At 42.5% G+C, this 19,410-nt stretch overlaps 1 protein-coding gene across 1 annotated transcript in view; it reads left to right on the forward strand.

Moving 5' to 3' along the window:
* Positions 1-1,117: 1,117 nt before the first annotated feature.
* CMTM8 (CKLF like MARVEL transmembrane domain containing 8) overlaps positions 1,118-19,410 on the forward strand; it is a 90,310-nt gene continuing 72,017 nt past the window's right edge. Inside the window, exon 1 of the mRNA XM_061195225.1 lies at positions 1,118-1,645. Coding sequence (XP_061051208.1) covers positions 1,499-1,645 — 147 coding nt within the window. The 5' untranslated portion in view covers positions 1,118-1,498. The remainder of the gene's footprint in view (positions 1,646-19,410) is intronic.

A 19,410-nucleotide genomic window follows, 5' to 3' on the forward strand; every position in this document is an offset into this window, starting at 1 on the left:
TTATTAGATTGTATGCAATAGTTTTTGCTTTCTCAGCTCAGCTGATAGGACACTGTGGAAAAAAATGTCCCTTCTGATCTTTTTTAAACGTGTCTTGGGACACATAAGAGGGAATGGCTTTGCGGTGACCCCAGAGCAACCCTTTATTTGTGAACAAGGATTATTTCCTTTCCTTTTGGGGGTTTCTGAATAAAATAGAACGTTTCTTGCCATCCTTTCACAATACAGGAGAGCGCCACGAAGATGCTTTTGTTGGCAAGATGGCCATCTACGCATTTTACAGATGGCACCACTGAGGCACAGAGAGGTGGAGGCCCTTGCTCCTGGTCACACAGCTGAGAAATGCAAGTGCCGGTGTTGGAGCTCGGGTCACCGTGACCCTCTAACAAGCTGCCTCACTGTGTGGGTCTCCCTCATCCTCTCCCGCACCCCAGGAAAGTACAGCCCGTTAGTCAGAAACTTCAGTTTGCACAACACACACCGTTCAAGCTTTCCTCCAACATTTCCTCCCGAGGGTGATGGGACACTGATTCATCATGACCAGGGATCCCAAATATCTCCCCGCTCTCATCTCCGGGCCAGGCGCCGGCCCGGAGGCTCCACGGATCCCGGCGATCGAGCCACTGCGAGCGCCAGGAAGCATCTCGCCTTCCAAACCCGGCGAAAAAGTTGGTTCCTCAAATTGTTCCTGGCAGGAGGGGCAAGAAATCACGCCGGGCTTCGGCAGCGGAAGCGGAGGCAGGGGGAGAAGCTCTGGTTGGACCGTCCCGGCGGCCTCGCATCGATCTCGGGTCTAAGGTCCGGCCGGATCGTAATTCCAGCCGCTCTTTCGCCCCTGGAGTCATGGCCCCTCCCCACCCCCCTCCATTCCGGGAGCCGCAGGGCCCGGAGGCCTGGCTCTCCCCGGGGTCCACGGACCCAGGGCTGGCCGCCGCCAGGTGGAAGGAGACAGGTTAACGGCGGCCCGCCCCCGGGAGGCGGGGCCTGGCGGAGCGGCCGCGACCCCCGCCCTCCCTCCCCCGACTCCCCAAGCCCTCCCTCCCTCCCTCAACTCCCCGTGCAGCCCGCCGCCCCGCGCGCGCCAGCGCGCCCTCCCGGCTGCGAGCCCCGCAACAGGTGAAGCGGCCGCCGCTCCGCGGCGCCTCCGCGGGGCGGTCTCTCCCCGCCAGCCGCGCGCCCGCCCCTCTCCACGCCCCCTCCCCTCCGCCCGGCCTCCGCCGCCTCCCTTGGCTGCTGGCGGCCTCCCCTCGCCCGGTCTCCTGCTCCGGGGCCCCCGCGCAGGCCGAGAGCCCGGGCGCCTAGGAGCAGGGGCGGCCGCGCACTCGCCGGACACGCACTGCGGCCGGACGGATCCCGGCGGGTGCCCCCCGCGCACCCTGGTCCCCGCGCCGCCGCGCTCCCCTCCCCCCACGCCGGTGTCCCCGGGCTCAGGGCCGCGCGGCCAGCCCCGACGCGCCGGGGGTCCCCGAGGCGGGGCCGGCCCGGCCGGGGCGCGACGATGGAGGAGCCGCAGCGCGCCCGCTCGCACACCGTCACCACCACCGCCAGCTCCTTTGCGGAGAACTTCTCCACCACCAGCAGCAGCTTCGCCTACGACCGCGAGTTCCTCCGCACCCTGCCCGGACTCCTCATCGTGGCGGAGATCGTGAGTGCCTCCGGGCGGGCGGGGCCGGGGGCAGGGGCGCAGGTGGGCCCCGCGCCGTGCTCCTCGCCTGGGAGCTTGTTCGCATGTTCGGGAGGGCTTCGAAGGAATCCTTTTTGCTCAGCCTCTTCTTCATCCCCAGGTGCCAAACTCAGAGACCCTCTTTCTGAACGAGGTCCCATCACCTTGGGCTCTTTTGGGGGAGAGGGTCGTGACCCTTGGGAGGTCCGTTGGAGAGAAACTCGACTTGCTGGGCCCTCTCTGTGGTCGTGGTGTGTTCTGGGAGCAGGATGCTTGGTGGGCATTGAGTTTGTGTTAATGAGCGTCAGGGACACCTGGTGCCTCCCTTACCTGCCCTCTACCTGGGTGGCCTTTTCCCTAAAAGCAAAACTTTACGAAGATCAGAGGAGAGGAGCAGACTTTTTCTTTTTCTTAATTTATCTACCTGGTAGTAAAATCGAGGTGAATCAGGAGACGTTTACTGAATAAAATCTGAGGGTCTCCTGTCTGGTGCTCTTTGAAGACCAAAGGGTCTCCTGTTTGGTGCTGTGCACATCCTGGTTTAAGACTCAGAACGTTCCGGGGAAGGAGGCCGGGCAATGTGCCTTCTCCTCTCCATAGGAAGACATGGAGGCTGAGAGGTCAAGTGATCGCCCCTTAGGTCCCTTCGTGGCTGAGAAAGGACGCCGGCCGTGTTAACAGCTAGTGGTGGCCACCATTTATTGTCTTCATCCTGTGCCAGGGTCTCGTCAAGCGCTTTAGATGCCTTCGTGCTCTCATGTACCGCACAACAACCCTATCCTGTGAAGGTAGCTTTAATTATTATCTCATTTTGCATGTGAAGAGACTGAGGCTTAGAGATAGGAAGTAGGTCGCACCTGGGGGTGGTGGAGGTGGGATTCAAACCCAGGCCTGCCTGACTCCAGGGTCCTGCTCTTCACTGCCAAGGGGCATCCCTTCTAGCTGTCTAAGCAGCGCCCCTTTTGCTGTATCTCGTATACTTTCACTTAAACATTTGTGGGATTGAAATCTAGCCTATATGGGGCCATGATGGTGCCAAAGTGACTGAGGACCCCAGTGGTTCCTCTGAGAAACCTTCAGCAAAACCTGTGCACATCAGCTAGCTTGCTTGCTCCTTCAGGGTCTCAGAGCCCAACCCAGACCAACTGAATCAATCCCAGGTGGATCCAGTGCACGAGGAGTTTGAAGTGTTGGCTTAGCCCATGCCCCAGCTGGTTCCCCCAGCTGGTTCCCCCAGCTGGCATAGAGGCCTTCAGGAGATCCAATAAAAAGCTGGGGTATTGGAATCACTGTGCAGGGCCTGGCTTATAGGAATTCAACAAATATTTGCTGTGTGAATGAAGGAGTTGGCAGGCTCCCCTGCTCCAGCAGAACGAGCAGAAGCTAAAATGACAGAGATGGGGCTTCTGCCCTGGGGTGGATGTGGACCAGGCTTAAAGTAAAACACCTCTTGTTTTCTGATTTATGGTCAATAAACTCCATGTTACATACTTTTTCCGAAAGTTGGAAAGTGAAAGAAAAAATGTAAATGGTCCACAATCCCGTTACTAGAAATAACCACTGTTGATATGTTGGCATGTATACTTTTCGATTTCAATACGTTTTTTGAAAAACATGGAAAAATATGTAAGAAAAGTTGTCCTTATTACTACTAGAGTTGGGTTTTTATTTTTGACACGTCTATACATGCACAAGTTTTAAAGAGTCATAGTTCTACGGGTGGAAATGTAAGTTTTCCCCACCATCGCTATAGCAGAGGTACCCACGTTCACATCTCTTAGAGCTCTAAATAATGTGTTTATAATGCTGGTTCTTGATTCCAGCCGTGCCCCCCCCCCCGCCCCCGCCTGCCAATTGTAGATGTTATTCAGTGGCTTCCCACTCTGAAAGATGAGGCTTTAGCTCTCTTGGACCACTTCTTCCCCACCCCCATTATACATACACCTTTCCTGTCTTTGGGTTACATCACTAACCAGTGCTACCTTAGGATACTGGGAACACTGTTCACAGAGGAGCCACTGAGTGGTCTGTGAGTGCTTTTCCTTTTCTGCCCAATTTCTTGTTTTCCCTGGAGTCTGTAATTCTGTTTCCGTTTTTTAGTTCTCTAGATATTTAGACACTAACTTTACCTTAGTTGTTTGAATCCCCTCTCAGGAAACTGAGAGACAGCTGGTACTCAGTCAGGGTCATCCTTCTGACCAATCCTCTCTGGGAGCTACTGACCTCCTCCCACCCAGCCTGCTCACCTGGCCACAGCTGATGGCCTGGGATCTCCTGCGTGTCACTCTGGAGATTCTCTTCCTCTGTCTCCTGGGTTGGACCCCCTCCTTCCCATGACCTGTGTCCTTCTCTGTCTTGACTCACTGCCGCTGGGGGAACACACAGCCTCTGGTAGTCTCCTGAGAAAGGATGCATGTGTAAATCGAGATTTGTATCTTTCAAAATGTCTTGATTCCACTGTTACACATAATTAATAGGTTGACTAGGTAAAGAATGGTAGATTGGAAATTGTTTTCCCTCAGAATTTTGAAAGTATTCCTCTATTATCTTCTAGCTCTTATAATTCTTTAAAAAAAATTCCAATTCTTGATTTCCCCCCCCCATTTCTGGAAGCTTGTAGAATCTTCTTTCTCCCCAGAGATCTGTAACATCATAATGATGTGCCTTCATATGAGTCCGTTTTCTTCCATAATACTAAGGACCTGGTGTGTTCTCTCAATCAGGAAATCTCATGGATGTTTAAGGAGATTTTTAAAAATTTGATTTTTTATCTTTCCATTTTCTTAGTTTTTTTTCTGAAATTCCTTTTATACTTTTTTTCCCCTACGCATGTATTATAATTTTTCTCATGGATTTGTTAACTGCTGTGTTTACTTACCATGAACATTTTTCAGGGTCTTGGATCTCTTGCATTATTACAGTTTTCTGTCATATAGAAGTACTATATTTGATTTCCTCAGCTTTCTGTTTTAAAACTAACATGTTCTAGGTTTTACTAGTATAGCCAGTGGTGTAGCAATCTTCCTGTTTTTCCCTCTCTTTCCACACTTTTCCAGTGACTTTCTTTTCTTTTTTTTAATTAATTAATTTTATTTATTCATTTATTTATTTTTGGCTGCATTGGGTCTTCGTTGCTGCGCACAGGCTTTCTCTAGCTGCGGCGAGCGGTTGCCACTCTTCATTGGGGTGCGTGGGCTTCTCATTGCGGTGGCTTCTCTTGTTGCGGAGCACGGGCTCTAGGCATGAGGGCTTCAGTAGTTGTGGCACACGGGCTCAGTAGTTGTGGCGCATGGGCTTAGCTGCTCCGCGGCATGTGGGATCTTCCCGGACCAGGGCTCAAACCCGTGTCCCCTGCATTGGCAGGTGGATTCTTAACCACTGCGCCACCAGGGAAACCCTCCAGTTGACTTTCTTGAGGGAAAGTTCCTTAAAGTATATATTGATGTGTCAAAGGGTACACAAATGTACATATTCTGTTTTGATACATATCCTGAAGTTATCTTTCCCCAAAGTTGTATTAATTTAAACTGTCATCAGTAATGTGAGCCTATTAAACTAAAAATATTTTTTTACATTAGAAGAACTTTTAAAATTAAAAATGTTAAGGATCACCCTAAATGGTATACTATGTTTTATTGATCCAAGATTGTTTTTTGTTCATGTTTTAATATCTGGGTCAGGATGCAGCTTACAATGGATGGTTTCTTGAACTTAGTGAAAAATGGTACCACTACTTCTTTATCCCAGGATGGGGGCAGGGCGGTTTCAAACTATTACACTTCCAGCCCTGAGATTAAGTTAGACCCGCCCCCAGAAGAATGCTACTTTCTGCCTTGAAAATATAAAATACTGAGACAAAGAATTACTAAGAACCTGACTCCCCGCTTGAGCCTGGGGGAAGTAATAGAGAACAAAACACAATGTTTCCCCAAATCTGTTGTCAAAATCCCTTGCCCTGGCTTTCTCACAGGGGTGAGTGGTAATAGCTCAACCTGCTAAAATACTCTAGGCTGTGCCAATGAAACACCGTGTAGAAACCAAATTGTAATGGTTTCCTTCCTTTTAAAGTTTTATAACAAACTGGAAGCAATCTAGTACTTGACCTGTGACTCATAGGATGCTGTGATCTCATAACAGTTATGAGTATATGAAGAATAAAAGTGATTTGTCAGAAGATGAGTTAATCTCACCCTTCCTGTTATTGGTGACTTCAAAATGAGTTATGTCATCCGTGTAATAATGTCAGATCGCCTTTCATTTACTTACTGTCATGAGCAAACTTAGGGGAAGGACAAAATAGGGTTTCCCGAGAGCTGGAATCTAAATTATTCTATTCTGTTGAGTTCTTTTTAAAGAATAGTGAACGTATTTTTTCTACTTCACAAAAACAATACCTAGTCTTGGTAGAAAAATTATAAAAATGCAAGTAAGAAAAAAAAAACCCTTTAATTCTCACCCCCACGGTGGTTACTATCAGGCATGGTACCAACCCATGTCTGGGAGTGGGGAGGCTTTTCAGAAATTTTTGGTTATTGTAATGCCTGAGGTTTCTATTGGTGTTTAGTGCCCTGGGGGCCAGGGAGGCTAATGTCCTAAAGTGCCTGGGACAGTACCCAACCATGAAGAATTGCTTTGCCAGCTGACAACAGCACCACCGTTGAGGAACTCTGGGTGAACCACTGTTTACTCCTTGGAGTAAACCATTCCAGAGTTTCTTAAGTGGTTGTATGTTACTTATCTGTAGTTTTTTAAAAATGTAGTCACTTGTAAACTACTCCTTGTTTACTGCTGTGACCATCTGTGCTGGACATCTTCCATTTGTCACTTGGATGCACTCTCCACCCGGCTCTCCACCCTGCAGGCTGACTTGCACGGATCGTGTCCAGGGTCCCCTCTGATGTCCCACTGGATTCCGATGTCCTCCCGGCACCCGCAGGAAGCTGTAAGGTGGGAGGGGAGCAGGTTCCTCCCTGCTGGGGCTCCCTGCTGGGGCTCAGCAGCCTGGCTGTGTCCCTCCGTTCTGGGCGGGCTGTCTGGCAGCCCTCTGCACTCGGCTGTTTTCCCTGGCTCTGCTGACTGGTCACTCCCAGCCGCTTCCTCTTGCCAGGCACTGCGCTATGGCTTGTGGTCTTCCTGCACCCTGCTTTCTAAATAAGACCTTTATTAAACTCTGCTCAGATTACCCAATCTAAATGTGCCAGTTTCTGGGGAGACCTGATAAGTTACCTTTCCCCATCAGTGATTAATTTCTTCTGGCATTCTTTTTTTTTTTTTTTTAAATTTATTTATTTTTGGCTGATTGGGTCTTCGTTGCTGCGCCGTGGGTTTTCTTCTAGTTGCGGCAAGTAGGGGCTGCTCTTCGTTGCGGTGCGCGGGCTTCTCTTGTGGAGCATGGGTTGTAGGCGCACGGGCTTCAGTAGTTGTGGCATGCGGGCTCAGTAGTTGTAGCTCACGGACTTAGTTGCTCCGCGGCATGTGGGATCTTCCTGGACCAGGGCTACAACCCGTGTCCCCTGTATTGGCAGGCGGATTCTTAACCACTGCGCCACCAAGGAAGCGCTCTCCTGGCATTCTTAAAGACCATCTAGTATTCCATAAGTATCCAGGTTCCTGCTACTCAGTTTAGGTTTCTTTCTTTTCTGTAACAATGTTGTAACAAACATTCTTTAAGCTACATCTTTCTGGATGGTCTTTAATGTTTTCTACAGATGAGTACTTAGAATTGAGTAACAGGGTATATGAATCTTCTTTAAAGTCAAATTTATAGAGGTATACAGTAAAATTTACCCTTTTTAGTGTAGAGTTCTATGAGTTTGGGCATAGCCGTGTTTAAAAAGCAGCTTTATTGAGATATCATTCACAAAAAGTTGATCTTATAAAAGTGTACAATTTAGGGATTTTTAGGATATTCACATTTGTACAGCTTTCACTACTGATTTTAGAACATTTTTGTCACTGCAGAAAGAAACCTGTACCTGTTACCAGTCACTCCTTGGTCTCCCCTGGCCTCAGCCCTTGGTAACCACTAATCTACTTTCTACCTCTATGGATTTGTCTATCCTGGTCATTTCTTTGTAAATGGAATCCTATAATATGTGGCCCTTTCTGTCTGGCTTCTTTTACTTAGCATAATGTTTTCAAGGGTCATCCAGGCTGTAGTATGTTTCAGTACTTCATTCCTTTAGTTGCCAAATAATATTTCATTGTATTATATATATATAACATTTTGTTTATCCATTCGTCAGTTGATGGACATTTGGGTTGTTTCCAAATTTTGACTATTATGAATATGCTACTGTGAACCTTCATGTACAAGTTTTTCTGTGGACATAGTTTTCAGTTCTCTTGGGCATTTACCTGGGAAGGGATGGCTGGATCATATGGTAACTCTTTGTTTAATATTTCGAGGCACTGCTAGACTGCTTCCAAAGTGGCTGCACTAATTTACAATCCCAACAGCAATATGAGTGTTCCAATTTCTCCACATCCTCACCAAGATTTATTTTCTTTTTGATTCTAATCATCCTACAAGGTATGAAGTGGTATCTCATAGTGGTTTTGGTTTGTATTTCCAAATACAAGCCCTTCCTTGAATTTTAGTGTCACGTTGCCAATTTCTGCAGAAAGGGCAGCTGGGATTTTTTTTTTTTTTAAACAAATTTTTCTTTTTTTATATATAAATTTATTTATTTTTGGCTGCATTGGGTCTTCGTTGCTGCGTGCAGGCTTTCTCTAGTTGTGGTGAGTGGGGGCTACTCTTCGTTGAGGTGCGTAGGCTTCTCATTGCGGTGGCTTCTCTTGTTGTGGAGCGTGGACTCTAGGCACGTGGGCTTCAGTAGTTGTGGCACGCAGGCTCAGTAGTTGTGGCTCACGGGCTCTAGAGCGCAGGCTCAGTAGCTGTGGCGCACGGGCTTAGTTGCTCCGTGGCATGTGGGATCTTCCCGGACCAGAGCTCAAACCCGTGTCCCCTGCATTGGCAGGCAGATTCTTAACCACTGCGCCACCAGGGAAGCCCCGGCAACTGGGATTTTAATATGGATTGTGTTCAACCTGTAGATCAATTTGGGGAGTATTGCCGCCTTAAAAAAATTGTTTTCCAATTCATGAACATGGGATGTCTTTCCATTTATTTAGATCTTCTCTAATTTTTTTATGAATGTTTTATAGTCTTCTGCATACATGTCTTGCATTTCTTTTGTTAATTTATTCCTAAGTATTTTATTCTTTTTGATGCTATTGAAGATGGAATTATTTTCTTAATTTCATTTTCAAATTGTTCATTGCTAGATCATAGAAATCCAACTGAGTTCTGTATCCTTGACCTTGTATCTTACAACTTTGCTGACCTCATTTATTAGTTCTAATAGTTTTGTGTGTGTGTGTGTGTGTGTGTGTGTGTGTGTGTGTGTAGGGGATGGGGTGGGGTTGGCTTATGTGTTTTCAAGCCTTTTGATATTACTGCCAAGTTGTACAGAAAGGTTTAAACTGATTTGCATTCCCTCCAGTGGTGTTTCGGTGTTTGACAGGGTTTGTTTCTGCAAATGCTCAAACTTTTAATATTTGCTCGTTTTCTTGGGGTGGGAGATGTTCAGATTAATAAAAACTGACTTGGCATAGACACCCACCAGGCAGACCATCAGCTAATATTCAGGGGAGCCCTGCACATGTGAAAAAAAGCAAACTTAAAAAAAAATTTTATTGGAGTAGAGTTGATTTACAATGTTGTGTTAATTTCAGGTGTACAACAAAGTGAATCAGTTATGCATATCTCCACTCTTTTTTTTTTTTTTTTTGCGAGGGCTTTCTCTAGTTGGGGCAAGCGGGGGCCACTCTTCATCACGGTGTGAGGGCCTCTCACTATCGTGGCCTCTCCTGCTGCGGAGCACAGGCTCCAGAAGCGCAGGCTCAGCAGTTGTGGCTCACGGGCCCAGTCGCTCCGCGGCATGCGGGATCCTCCCAGACCAGGGCCCGAACCCGCGCCCCCCGCATTGGCAGGCAGACTCTCAACCACTGCGCCACCAGGGAAGCCCTCCACTCTTTTTTAGATTCTTTTCCCATATAGGTCATTAGAGAGTATTGAGTGGAGTTGGCTGTGCTATACAGTAGGTCCTTATTAGTTACCTATTTTATATATAGTAGTGTGTATATGTCAATCCCAAACTCCCAATTTATACCCCGCCCCAACCATAAGTTTGTTTTCTACATCTGTGACTCTGTTTCTGTTTTGTAAATAAGTTCATTTGTACCATTTTTTTAGATTCCACATATAAGTGATATCATATATTTGTCTTTGTCTGACTTCACACAGAAAGCAAATGGTTTTTATTTGTGTTCCTGTGATTATTAAAATTGAACATTTTAAATATGCTTATTAGCCATTTTTTTTTCTTTTAGTAACTACCTGTTTTTTTTTTTTTCCTTCACCCATTTAAAAAAATTGGGCTCTTTTTTTTTTTTTTTTTTTTTGGTCCGGCTGCCTGGCTTCTGGGATCATAGTTTTCTGACCAGGGATTGAACCTGGCCCCTTGGCAGTGAAAGCGTGGAGTCCTAACTACTGGACCACCAGGGAAATCCCGGGGCTCTTTCTTTCTTTCAAAAATGTTTTAGAGATATAAAAGGGAGCAAAGATGTTAATGAAAATTACCTCCCAGGAGGGAAATAAGAATGGTTTGGGGGATGTGTTTGAATAGGGAGGTTTGCTTTTTAACTCCTTATCTTTTGTATGGTTTAAATTTTTTATAATGAGAATATATTTAAACATTAATGTAATTACAGAAGCTTAAAGCAGTGTGTTCATTGTACAAATAAATTTAAAATCATGTATATATGGAGTGAAAACTGAATGTCTCTGGTCTCCGCTAACCTACCTCCTTCACTCCACATTTCTTTCTTTTTCTTTTTTTGGCCGCGCCCTGCGATGTGCGGGATCTTAGTTCCCTGACCAGGGATAGAATCTGGGCCCCCTGCAGTGGAAGCACGGAGTCCTAACCACTGGACTGCCAGGGAAGTCCCTACCATTCACATTTTTCTGTACACTTGTTCTGTACACTTGAAAATACACACGTAGTATAAAACAAATACACACGAATGAGTGTATTACATATTCTGCAATTTATTTTTCATTTAATAATATCTTGATATTTTTCCATATCGCTTTTTGTTGATTTATGTTTCCTGTGTATTATGGGTATTAATTTTCTTTTGTCATTTGTTATTAGTATCATTCATGACATTTTTCATCAAAATAAGTTTCTAATTTGCATGAAATCTAGAGTGTTACCTTTATTTAGCCTTGCGGGGTTTAGTTTGCTGAAATATGGCTTCCTTATCCCCAGGATTATACAAATATTTGAAGAAAATATAGTTTCTTTAAATGCTAAAAATATTTACCAGTGGGAGTTCTCTGGTGCTCCAGTGGTTAGGATTCAGTGCTTTCACTGCCATGGCCTGGGTTCAATCCCTGGTCGGGGAACTGAGATCCCGCACGCTGCACGGGGTGTATTTATTTATTGATAAATACAAATTATACAATAAATACATAAATTAAAAAAATAATTTTTAAAAAAATTTGCCATCTAAAGCTGTAAGTTCTTTCTGTGTGGATAAGAATGTAATCTCACTTTTTTCCCCCAAATGCATAGCTAGTTGTTTCACCATTAATCATATTATATTCCCACATATGTGTAACTATTTCTTGACCCTGTTCTATTTCTGAGTCATTTCCAAATTGACTATATAGCTTTATCATGCATTTTAATATTCAGTAGGGTAAATCATACAAATTTTTCTTTCTTGCTGTGCTTGTGTACTTACACTAACGCTTAGAGGTGATTTTTAAAATCAATGTTCCTTACATTCCACTACAACTTTGATTGAGATTGCATTAAATTTATAAATTAATTTGAAGAGCTGTCCTTATGATATTGAATCTTATCACCTAGGAATATTGTATCTCTGTATTTATTTAAGGGCATTTGATGCTCTTGAAGTCGTAAGTTTTTTCCAGATGAGTTTTATGTACTTCTTAGTATATTTGATAAATAGGATTTATAAAAAAATGAATTGGATTTGGCAATTTTTGACTATTTGTGGTTTGTAAGAAAGCTGTTGATTATCTTGTTTTACTCTTGTGTGTAGCCATTTTATTTGAGTAATTAGTTCTAATAGTTTTATTATTTTATAAGTAAATTATAGTAATATCTGTGAAACAACGATGGTTTTCTTTTCCTTTTTACATTTATACTTTTTTTTTCATTATTACATAGGTTAGGACTGCCAGTGTAATGTTGAATGATTGGGATGAGATGGGTATCCTTGGCGGGCTCATAACTTTAACTGCGGTGTTTCTAATGCTTTAATGATAATACAGGTTTTACTGTAGGTTCTGGTAGATATTCTTTATTGAATTAAGGAAGGTAGGTTTAACTGTGTAACTATTTTAATCAGGAATGGTTGTTGAATTGGGGAGATAGGATTTGGCTGGGGGGGGTACCTTTTTATTAGGTGATCATACAGGTTTTTGTTTCTTTCTATTTGCTAATGGAGTGAATTGTATTAGGAAATCCGATGTTGAATCATTGTTGTACTCCTAGGATAATCTCTATTTAGCTATAAGGTATTCTTTTAATAAACTAGTGGATTTTAAGACTTTTTTTTAACTCTTGGATTTGATTTGTTAGTATCATATCTGAGGGTTTTGTGTCTATGTTCATATATAAGACCAGCCTTGTAGATCACTTTGCTGTGTTCTATTTTGTCTGATTTTAATACTGCCACCCACCCCAGCTTTTTTTGGCTAGCATTTATCTGATATGTTCTTGTCCCTTTTTAATTGAAGTGAGATTCACATAACATACCTCAGAGATATTGTGGTTCCAGACCACCACAATAAAGCAAATATCAAAATAAAGCTACTCACATGAATTCTTGGGTTTCCAAGTGCATATAAAAGTTATGTTTACACTATACTGTAAGCTATTATGTGTATAATAGCATTACATCTCAAAAAACAAATGTACATACCTTAACTAAAAATACTTTGTTGCTAAAAAATGTTAACCATCACCTGAGCCTTCAGTAAGTCCTAATCTTTTTGCTGGTGGAGGGTCTTGCCTGGATGTTGATGCTGCTGACTGATCAGGGCGGTGGCTGCTGAAGGTTGGGGAGGCTGCGGCAGTTTCTTAAAACAAGACAGCAGTGAAGTTTGCCTCATCAATTGACTCTTCCTTTCATGAATGATTTCTCTATAGCATGCAGTGCTGTGTGATAGCATTTTGACCCACAGTAGAACTTCTTTCAAAATTGGAGTCAATCCTCACAAACCCCACCACTGCTTTATCAACTAAGTTTATGTAATATTCTAAGTCCTCTGTTGTCATTTCAGCAATCGATTAAGTTCACCGTCTTACATGGACTGGGTTCATGGCGCCCCAAAACAATTACAATAGTATCATCAGAGATCACTGATCACAGATCACCATAACAAATGTAATAATAATGAAAAAGATTGGGACTTCCCTGGTGGTGCAGTGATTAAGAATCTGCCTGCCAATGCAGGAGACACGGGTTCGAGCCCTGGTCCGGGAAGATCCCACATGCCATGGAGCAACTAAGCCCATGTGCCACAACAACTGAGCCTGTGCTCTAGAGCCCGCCACAACTACTGAGCCCACGTGCTGCAACTACTGAAGCCGGCGTACCTAGAGCCCATGCTCTGCAACAAGAGAAGCCACCACAATGAGAAGTCCACGCACCACAACGAAGAGTATCCCCTGCTCACCACAACTAGAAAAAAGCCCTCGCGCAGCAACAAAGACCCAACGCAGCCAAAAAAGTAAAATTAATTAATTAATTTAAAAAACAAACAAAAAACCCTCCTTAACATAATGAAAAAGTTTGAAATATTGCGAGAATTAACAAATGTGACAGAGACACAAAGTGAGCAAATGCTATTAGAAAAATGGTGCCAATAAGACTTGTTTGATGCAGGGTTGCCCCAAGCCTTCAATTTGTAAAAAACACAGTATCTTTGAAGTGCATTAAATCAAAGTGCAATGAAATGAGGTATGTCTATAAAATTAACTATTTTAAAATGAACAATTGAATGGCATTTAGTACATTCACAATGTTGTGTGATCACGTCTATCTAGTTCTGGAACATTTTTATCTCCTCAAAGGAAACCCTACCTTTAATTTTCTTCCTTTTTGTCATCTGGTTATATCTTCTGTATTGATCATATAACTAGATTTTAGTTCTATACCGAGTGAGAATTTGTCTTTCAATATGGAAATTTTTAACACATTCATATTTATTGTGATAACTTATTTAGAATTCTTGGTTTTCCTTATTTTTTCCTCTAGTGATTGAAAGTTATAAATTCCATTTCTATTTTGTTTGAAGTTACTTTTAAAAATCTACCCAGAATATTTATACATATTTTTCTAACTACCCACAGAATTAAGATGTGTAACCACATTCCATTCAAGAGATAACACTTACCTATTCCTCACCATGCACTTTGTGCTAGACAATTTTTTGTTTTTTTTAATAACCTTTATTGAGATATAATTCATGTACCATACAGTTTACCCACTTAAAGTGTACAACTCAGTGGCTTTTGGAATATTCACAGAGTTGTGCAACCATCACCATAATCAATTTTAGAATATTTTCATCGTCCCAGAAAGAAACCCCATACCCATTAGCAGTCATTCTCCATTTCCCCACAACTCTCCCTATGCTATCACTAATTCTACATTCTGTCTCTATAAAATTTGCCTATTTTGGACATCTCATATAAATGGAATCCCACAATATGTGATCTTTTGTGACTGTCTTCTTTCACTTAGCCTAATATTTTCAAGGTTCATACATGTTGAAGCATGAATCAGTACTTCATTTCTTTTTATTGCCAAATATTATTTCATTGTGTGGCTACATTTTATCTATCCATTCATGAGTTCATGGACATTTGGGTTGTTTTCACCTTTTAGCTATTGGTAATGCTGCTAAGAACATTTATGTACAAGTTTTTTTTTTTTTTTTTTAATAAATTTATTTATTTATTTATTTATTTTTGGGTGTGTTGGGTCTTCGTTTCTGTGCGAGGGCTTTCTCTAGTTGCGGCGAGTGGGGGCCACTCTTCATCGCGGTGCGCGGGCCTCTCACCGTCGCGGCCTCTCTTGTTGTGGAGCACAGGCTCCAGATGCGCAGACTCAGTAGTTGTGGCTCACGGGCCTAGTTGCTCCGCGGCTTGTGGGATCCTCCCAGACCAGGGCTCGAACCCGTGTCCCCTGCATTGGCAGGCAGATTCTCAACCACTGCGCCACCAGGGAAGCCCAAAATTTTTATTTTATTTATTTTTGGCTGTGTTGGGTCCTCGTGGCTGCACGCGGGCTTTCTCTAGTTGTGGCGAGCAGGGGCTACTCTTCGTTGCGGCGCACGGGCTTCTCATTGCGGTGGCTTCTCTTGTTGCGGAGCACAGGCTCTAGGCGCACAGGCTCAGTAGATGTGGCGCACGGGCTTAGTTGCTCCGTGGCATGTGGGATCTTCCTGGACCAGGGATCGAACCTGTGTCCCCTGCACTGGCAGGCAAATTCTTATCCACTGCGCCACCAGGGAAGGCTTATGTACAAGTTTTTATGTAGACATATATTTTCATTTCTCTTGGATGTATTCCTAGGAGTGGAATTGCTGGATTGTGTGATAACTTTATATTTAACTGTACGAGGAACTGCCAGACTGGTTTCCAAAGTGAATGCACCATTTTACAATCCCTGGGCTACCTTTTGAAAAAATGATTTCTTAGGAATAATTAGTTGCTAGTTGTCTGAAACTTTCCACCCATATTACCAAACAACTATTTTGATGACTACAGGTTTAATTTTTTTCATGCTCTTTTTTGTGTTATTTGCTTTCTTGGTTTATTTTTCACTTTTGAAGTACCTCCTTGAGTAATTCTTTTAGCAAGGGTTTGAAGGTGTTGAATTTTTTGAATCCTTGCACATCTAATAACATCTTTCTTTTACCTTTATACTTGAATAATTTGGTTGGTATAAAATTGTAGGTCTTAAAATTTCTTTTCATTAATTCTTTGAAGATGTTGCTTCATTGTCTTCTAGCATCTGGTGGTGTTAATAAGAGACCTGATCGTCTGGTAGTCCCTGGACAGGCCTGTAAGCTTCAGTGCCCCCCACCCCCCTTGGTCTCGTGATTGCCATTCCCACAGATTCAGTTGCAGTACAACCTTGCATGAATGATGCCTTGCACATTAAATTACCTATGAGAATGTAGAAAGCTGGTGTTGATGGTGTAGCAAGAAATTGTAGGTGGAATGTTGTTACTATATCAGGGTGAAATGGCTCATGAAAGGCAGTTTCGCAACCATATGAGGTAATTATACTGTAGCATCAGGTTGATGTGGTTGGGAGTAAAAGATTGTTAAGCCTCCACCTGGAGTTGCCTGAGTCCTGGTGGGATCTGTGCCTGGGCAGGCTGAACGCCCTCATTCCAGCCTGGGAGAAATCAGGAAGACCTTGAAACCCCTCTCTCAGGACAGCTCTAGCCAGATGTTCCCTGCTGAGAACATGTCCTTTGCATCAGTTGCAGTAAACTGTGAGCTTTATAGTATTTAAGTCAAAGGCTTGTTTTACTAGGCTTCAAACCCACTCTTCTGGGGGAATCAGGTTCTCACTTCCTTTTTTTTTTTTTTTAAATTTCCTTTTAAGTAACCAAATTAAAAAAAAAAATCTCCCTGAAAGCTTTTGGAATTTTCTCCCCTTCTTTAGAGATCATATGCTTTACCACTATGAATCCAGAAGGGCATTTTAAAATTCATCTTTCCCAGTACTTGTTGGGCCCTTTATAACTAATATTCAAATCTGTCTTCAGTGCAGGGAAATTCCTTGTATTTCCTGCATCTGTTTTTTTTCTGTTTTCTCTTTCAAAAAATAACCTTCATTCAATAGAAGTTCCAGAAGAGATTAAACTGTCTTCAGTATCTCCTAACTTTTCTTTTATACTTTCCGTTTCTTTGTTCTTTTGCAGAGTTCCAGGACAATAACACTTCCAGCCCAAATTCAGGTGGTTTTCAGTTGAGTATGTTCTGCTCTTCAGCCCAACTGCTGAATTTTTATTTTGGCTTTGATAGTTTTAATTTCCAACATTTTGTCATTCTTTTACTTTGTAGTCTGATTGCTTTTTTATTGAATCACTTTAAGACTCGGGTATACAGTTGACCCTTGAACAACACAGGTTTGAATTGCCTGGTTCCATTTACAGGTGGGTTATTTTCAATAGCAAATACTGCAGTATCACATGATCCGAGGTTGGCTGACTATAAGTTATACTCGGATTTTCAACCTCAGAGGGTCAGAGGTGCTCCTAACCCCTGTGTTGTTCAGAGGTCAATCGTATTTAAACTTTTCTTAGTTTACAAAGAGACCACTTCTGCTTGTTGAGTCTGTTGCTTCTATACGGCTGTTTTCCTCAATCATTTGGTGATTCATGATAGTCGATTTGTAATTGTAGATGAGATGGTTGGAGACTGTTTGCTCAGCCTAAGTGAGAATCCCTGTGCCCCCAGCAGCGAATGCAGGTTTTCACCACATGACCTACATCTAGTGTCTTTTTCTCAGAGGAAAGGAATTATTAATGGGGTAGAAGGGGCATTGGGGGCAGTGTGGCTGCTTGGGCTTTGTTATGAGGTGTGCAAATAGCTTGTTGAAGCATCTGGAAGTCTTGAAGCTTTATCTTGGAGACTGTTTCCAGAAGTAACTGCTAGAGGGGATATGGAGAGAATGATTAACTTGACAGCTCTCTAAGTCTTTAAATTTAGTCCTTATCGGATTATCCTTGGCTCATTCCTTTGCCCACTTCTGCTGTTACCTTTAATCTTTGAATTTTTCTGAGCGTCTGCTTAGAAATTCCCCTTTTTGATGGTCCTCTGTTTTCATCTCCAGGGCTGAAGACTGGAAACCCCATTGCTTATCCTTAGTTTGTTCCCACATGTCTCCCAGGAATCCCTCATGGCTATAGGTTGTTGCTGTTGCTCTTTCCAGCTTCTCAGCACTACTGTGTATTTTAAAATTATTTGCATGTGTGTGGTGTTTTTTGTTTTTGGTCATTTCAGTGGAATTTGGGAAGGATGGAGAGATAAACATACAGGTCTAGTCAGCTGCCTTGAGAGAGAAGTTCTGCTATTTTGTTATTCATGTAAAGGCATTTTTTATGTATATAAAGAGTATTGACCTTCTTTCTGTGTTGCAAATATTTTTTCTAGCTTTTCACGCCTTGACTTTATTTACACAATATAAAGCTTATCTTTAAATTTATCAGTCATGTTTTTTCCTTATGTCTGGTTCATTAGAAAATTCTACTTCTCTAACAAAACTAAATATAATTAATTATACATTAATTTTTAACCTGTGTTTTTCTTATAGTACTTTTTAATGTTTAACCTTATTTATTTTAGCTGAAGGTAGAAAGTTGGGCTCTAACTTTGCTTTTAGATATCTTCTCGGTCGTCCCAACATGATATAATGATAACCTATAAATCTGTTTTTCATTCACTAATCTGGGTTGCTCTCTTTATTTCATTTATTTGGTTCTTGAATCGACTTGGGCTCAATTCTGTACTTTCTAGTCTATTCCAGTCTTTGTTCCCAAGTTTTAAAATCTGTCATTCTAGGATACGTTTTAACATCTGATAACGTAAACCACCCCAGCCATAAATTTTAGAATTTTTAAAAAAGTCATTCACTGCTGTGTCCCTCTCCTCTGTCAAATTATCTTGGCTTTTGATTGGGTTATTATATAATACATAGATTAATTTTTGGAAAAGGGATTTACACTACTTTATAGTTCCTAAGAAGAACACTCCTCAGCTGTTCCCTTGTCTTCTGTTGCATCTTCTTATTGATTCTTAAGCTCTTCAAGGTCTTTTCCAGTCTATAATGCTGTGAGTTTTACAGTGTAAATTAATAATGCGTATCTTATTTATTCAGTCATCAAATATGTGTTGAATAGTTATTGTGTTCCAGAACCTTTGTCTAGCATTTAGAATATAGTGGTATAGCACCTTTCTATTTTTATTTAAAGGAATGATCAATGATAGGATGTAAGACATGAAAAGAAAAATATGCTTAGGATGATATTGAAGGATAGTTTTTAAAAAATCCTCAAATTTTCAAATTTGAGCAGAAACTCAAGAGGCATTTATTCCTTGCTGGCCTTTGGTCTTTTATTCATCTCAAGGACTTAAATCTGAAATTTAACACATGCAGAATACAATTTGTTTCCTTTTTTTGCTAAGATTTATGGCTAGAGTTATTCCCAGGAAGGTGGTAGTACTTTTCCTTAGATGAGCATTTTACCATTCATTTTCATTTAAAAGTAAATGAATTTCCATGTTTATTATCTCACTTGATATGAAGCCAGCCCCAGGTTTTGGGGAATCCCTTCTTTCATTCCCATTTCTAGTTGAGCCATGATCTGAGGAAACAGTTCTCAAATTATATGTGAATGAGTCAACCACACCTTTGTGGGGTGCAAGGTGAAACAGTTCCATTGGTTGCTTCTCCCTCTTCCATACCTACCCGTGAGATTCATGGTAACCAGCCCAGTGGAATCTCCCTTCTATGGGAAAGTACTGTATCCACTGTCTCAGTCAAGGTTCAGTTGCAGATGACAACATCCAGTTTAGCTAGTGGGAGCATCAGGAGGCTTATTATAAATCACTAGATGGCTT

The sequence above is a fragment of the Eubalaena glacialis genome, chromosome 7 (genome assembly GCF_028564815.1).
Source record: "Eubalaena glacialis isolate mEubGla1 chromosome 7, mEubGla1.1.hap2.+ XY, whole genome shotgun sequence".
Lineage (NCBI taxonomy): Eukaryota > Metazoa > Chordata > Mammalia > Artiodactyla > Balaenidae > Eubalaena > Eubalaena glacialis.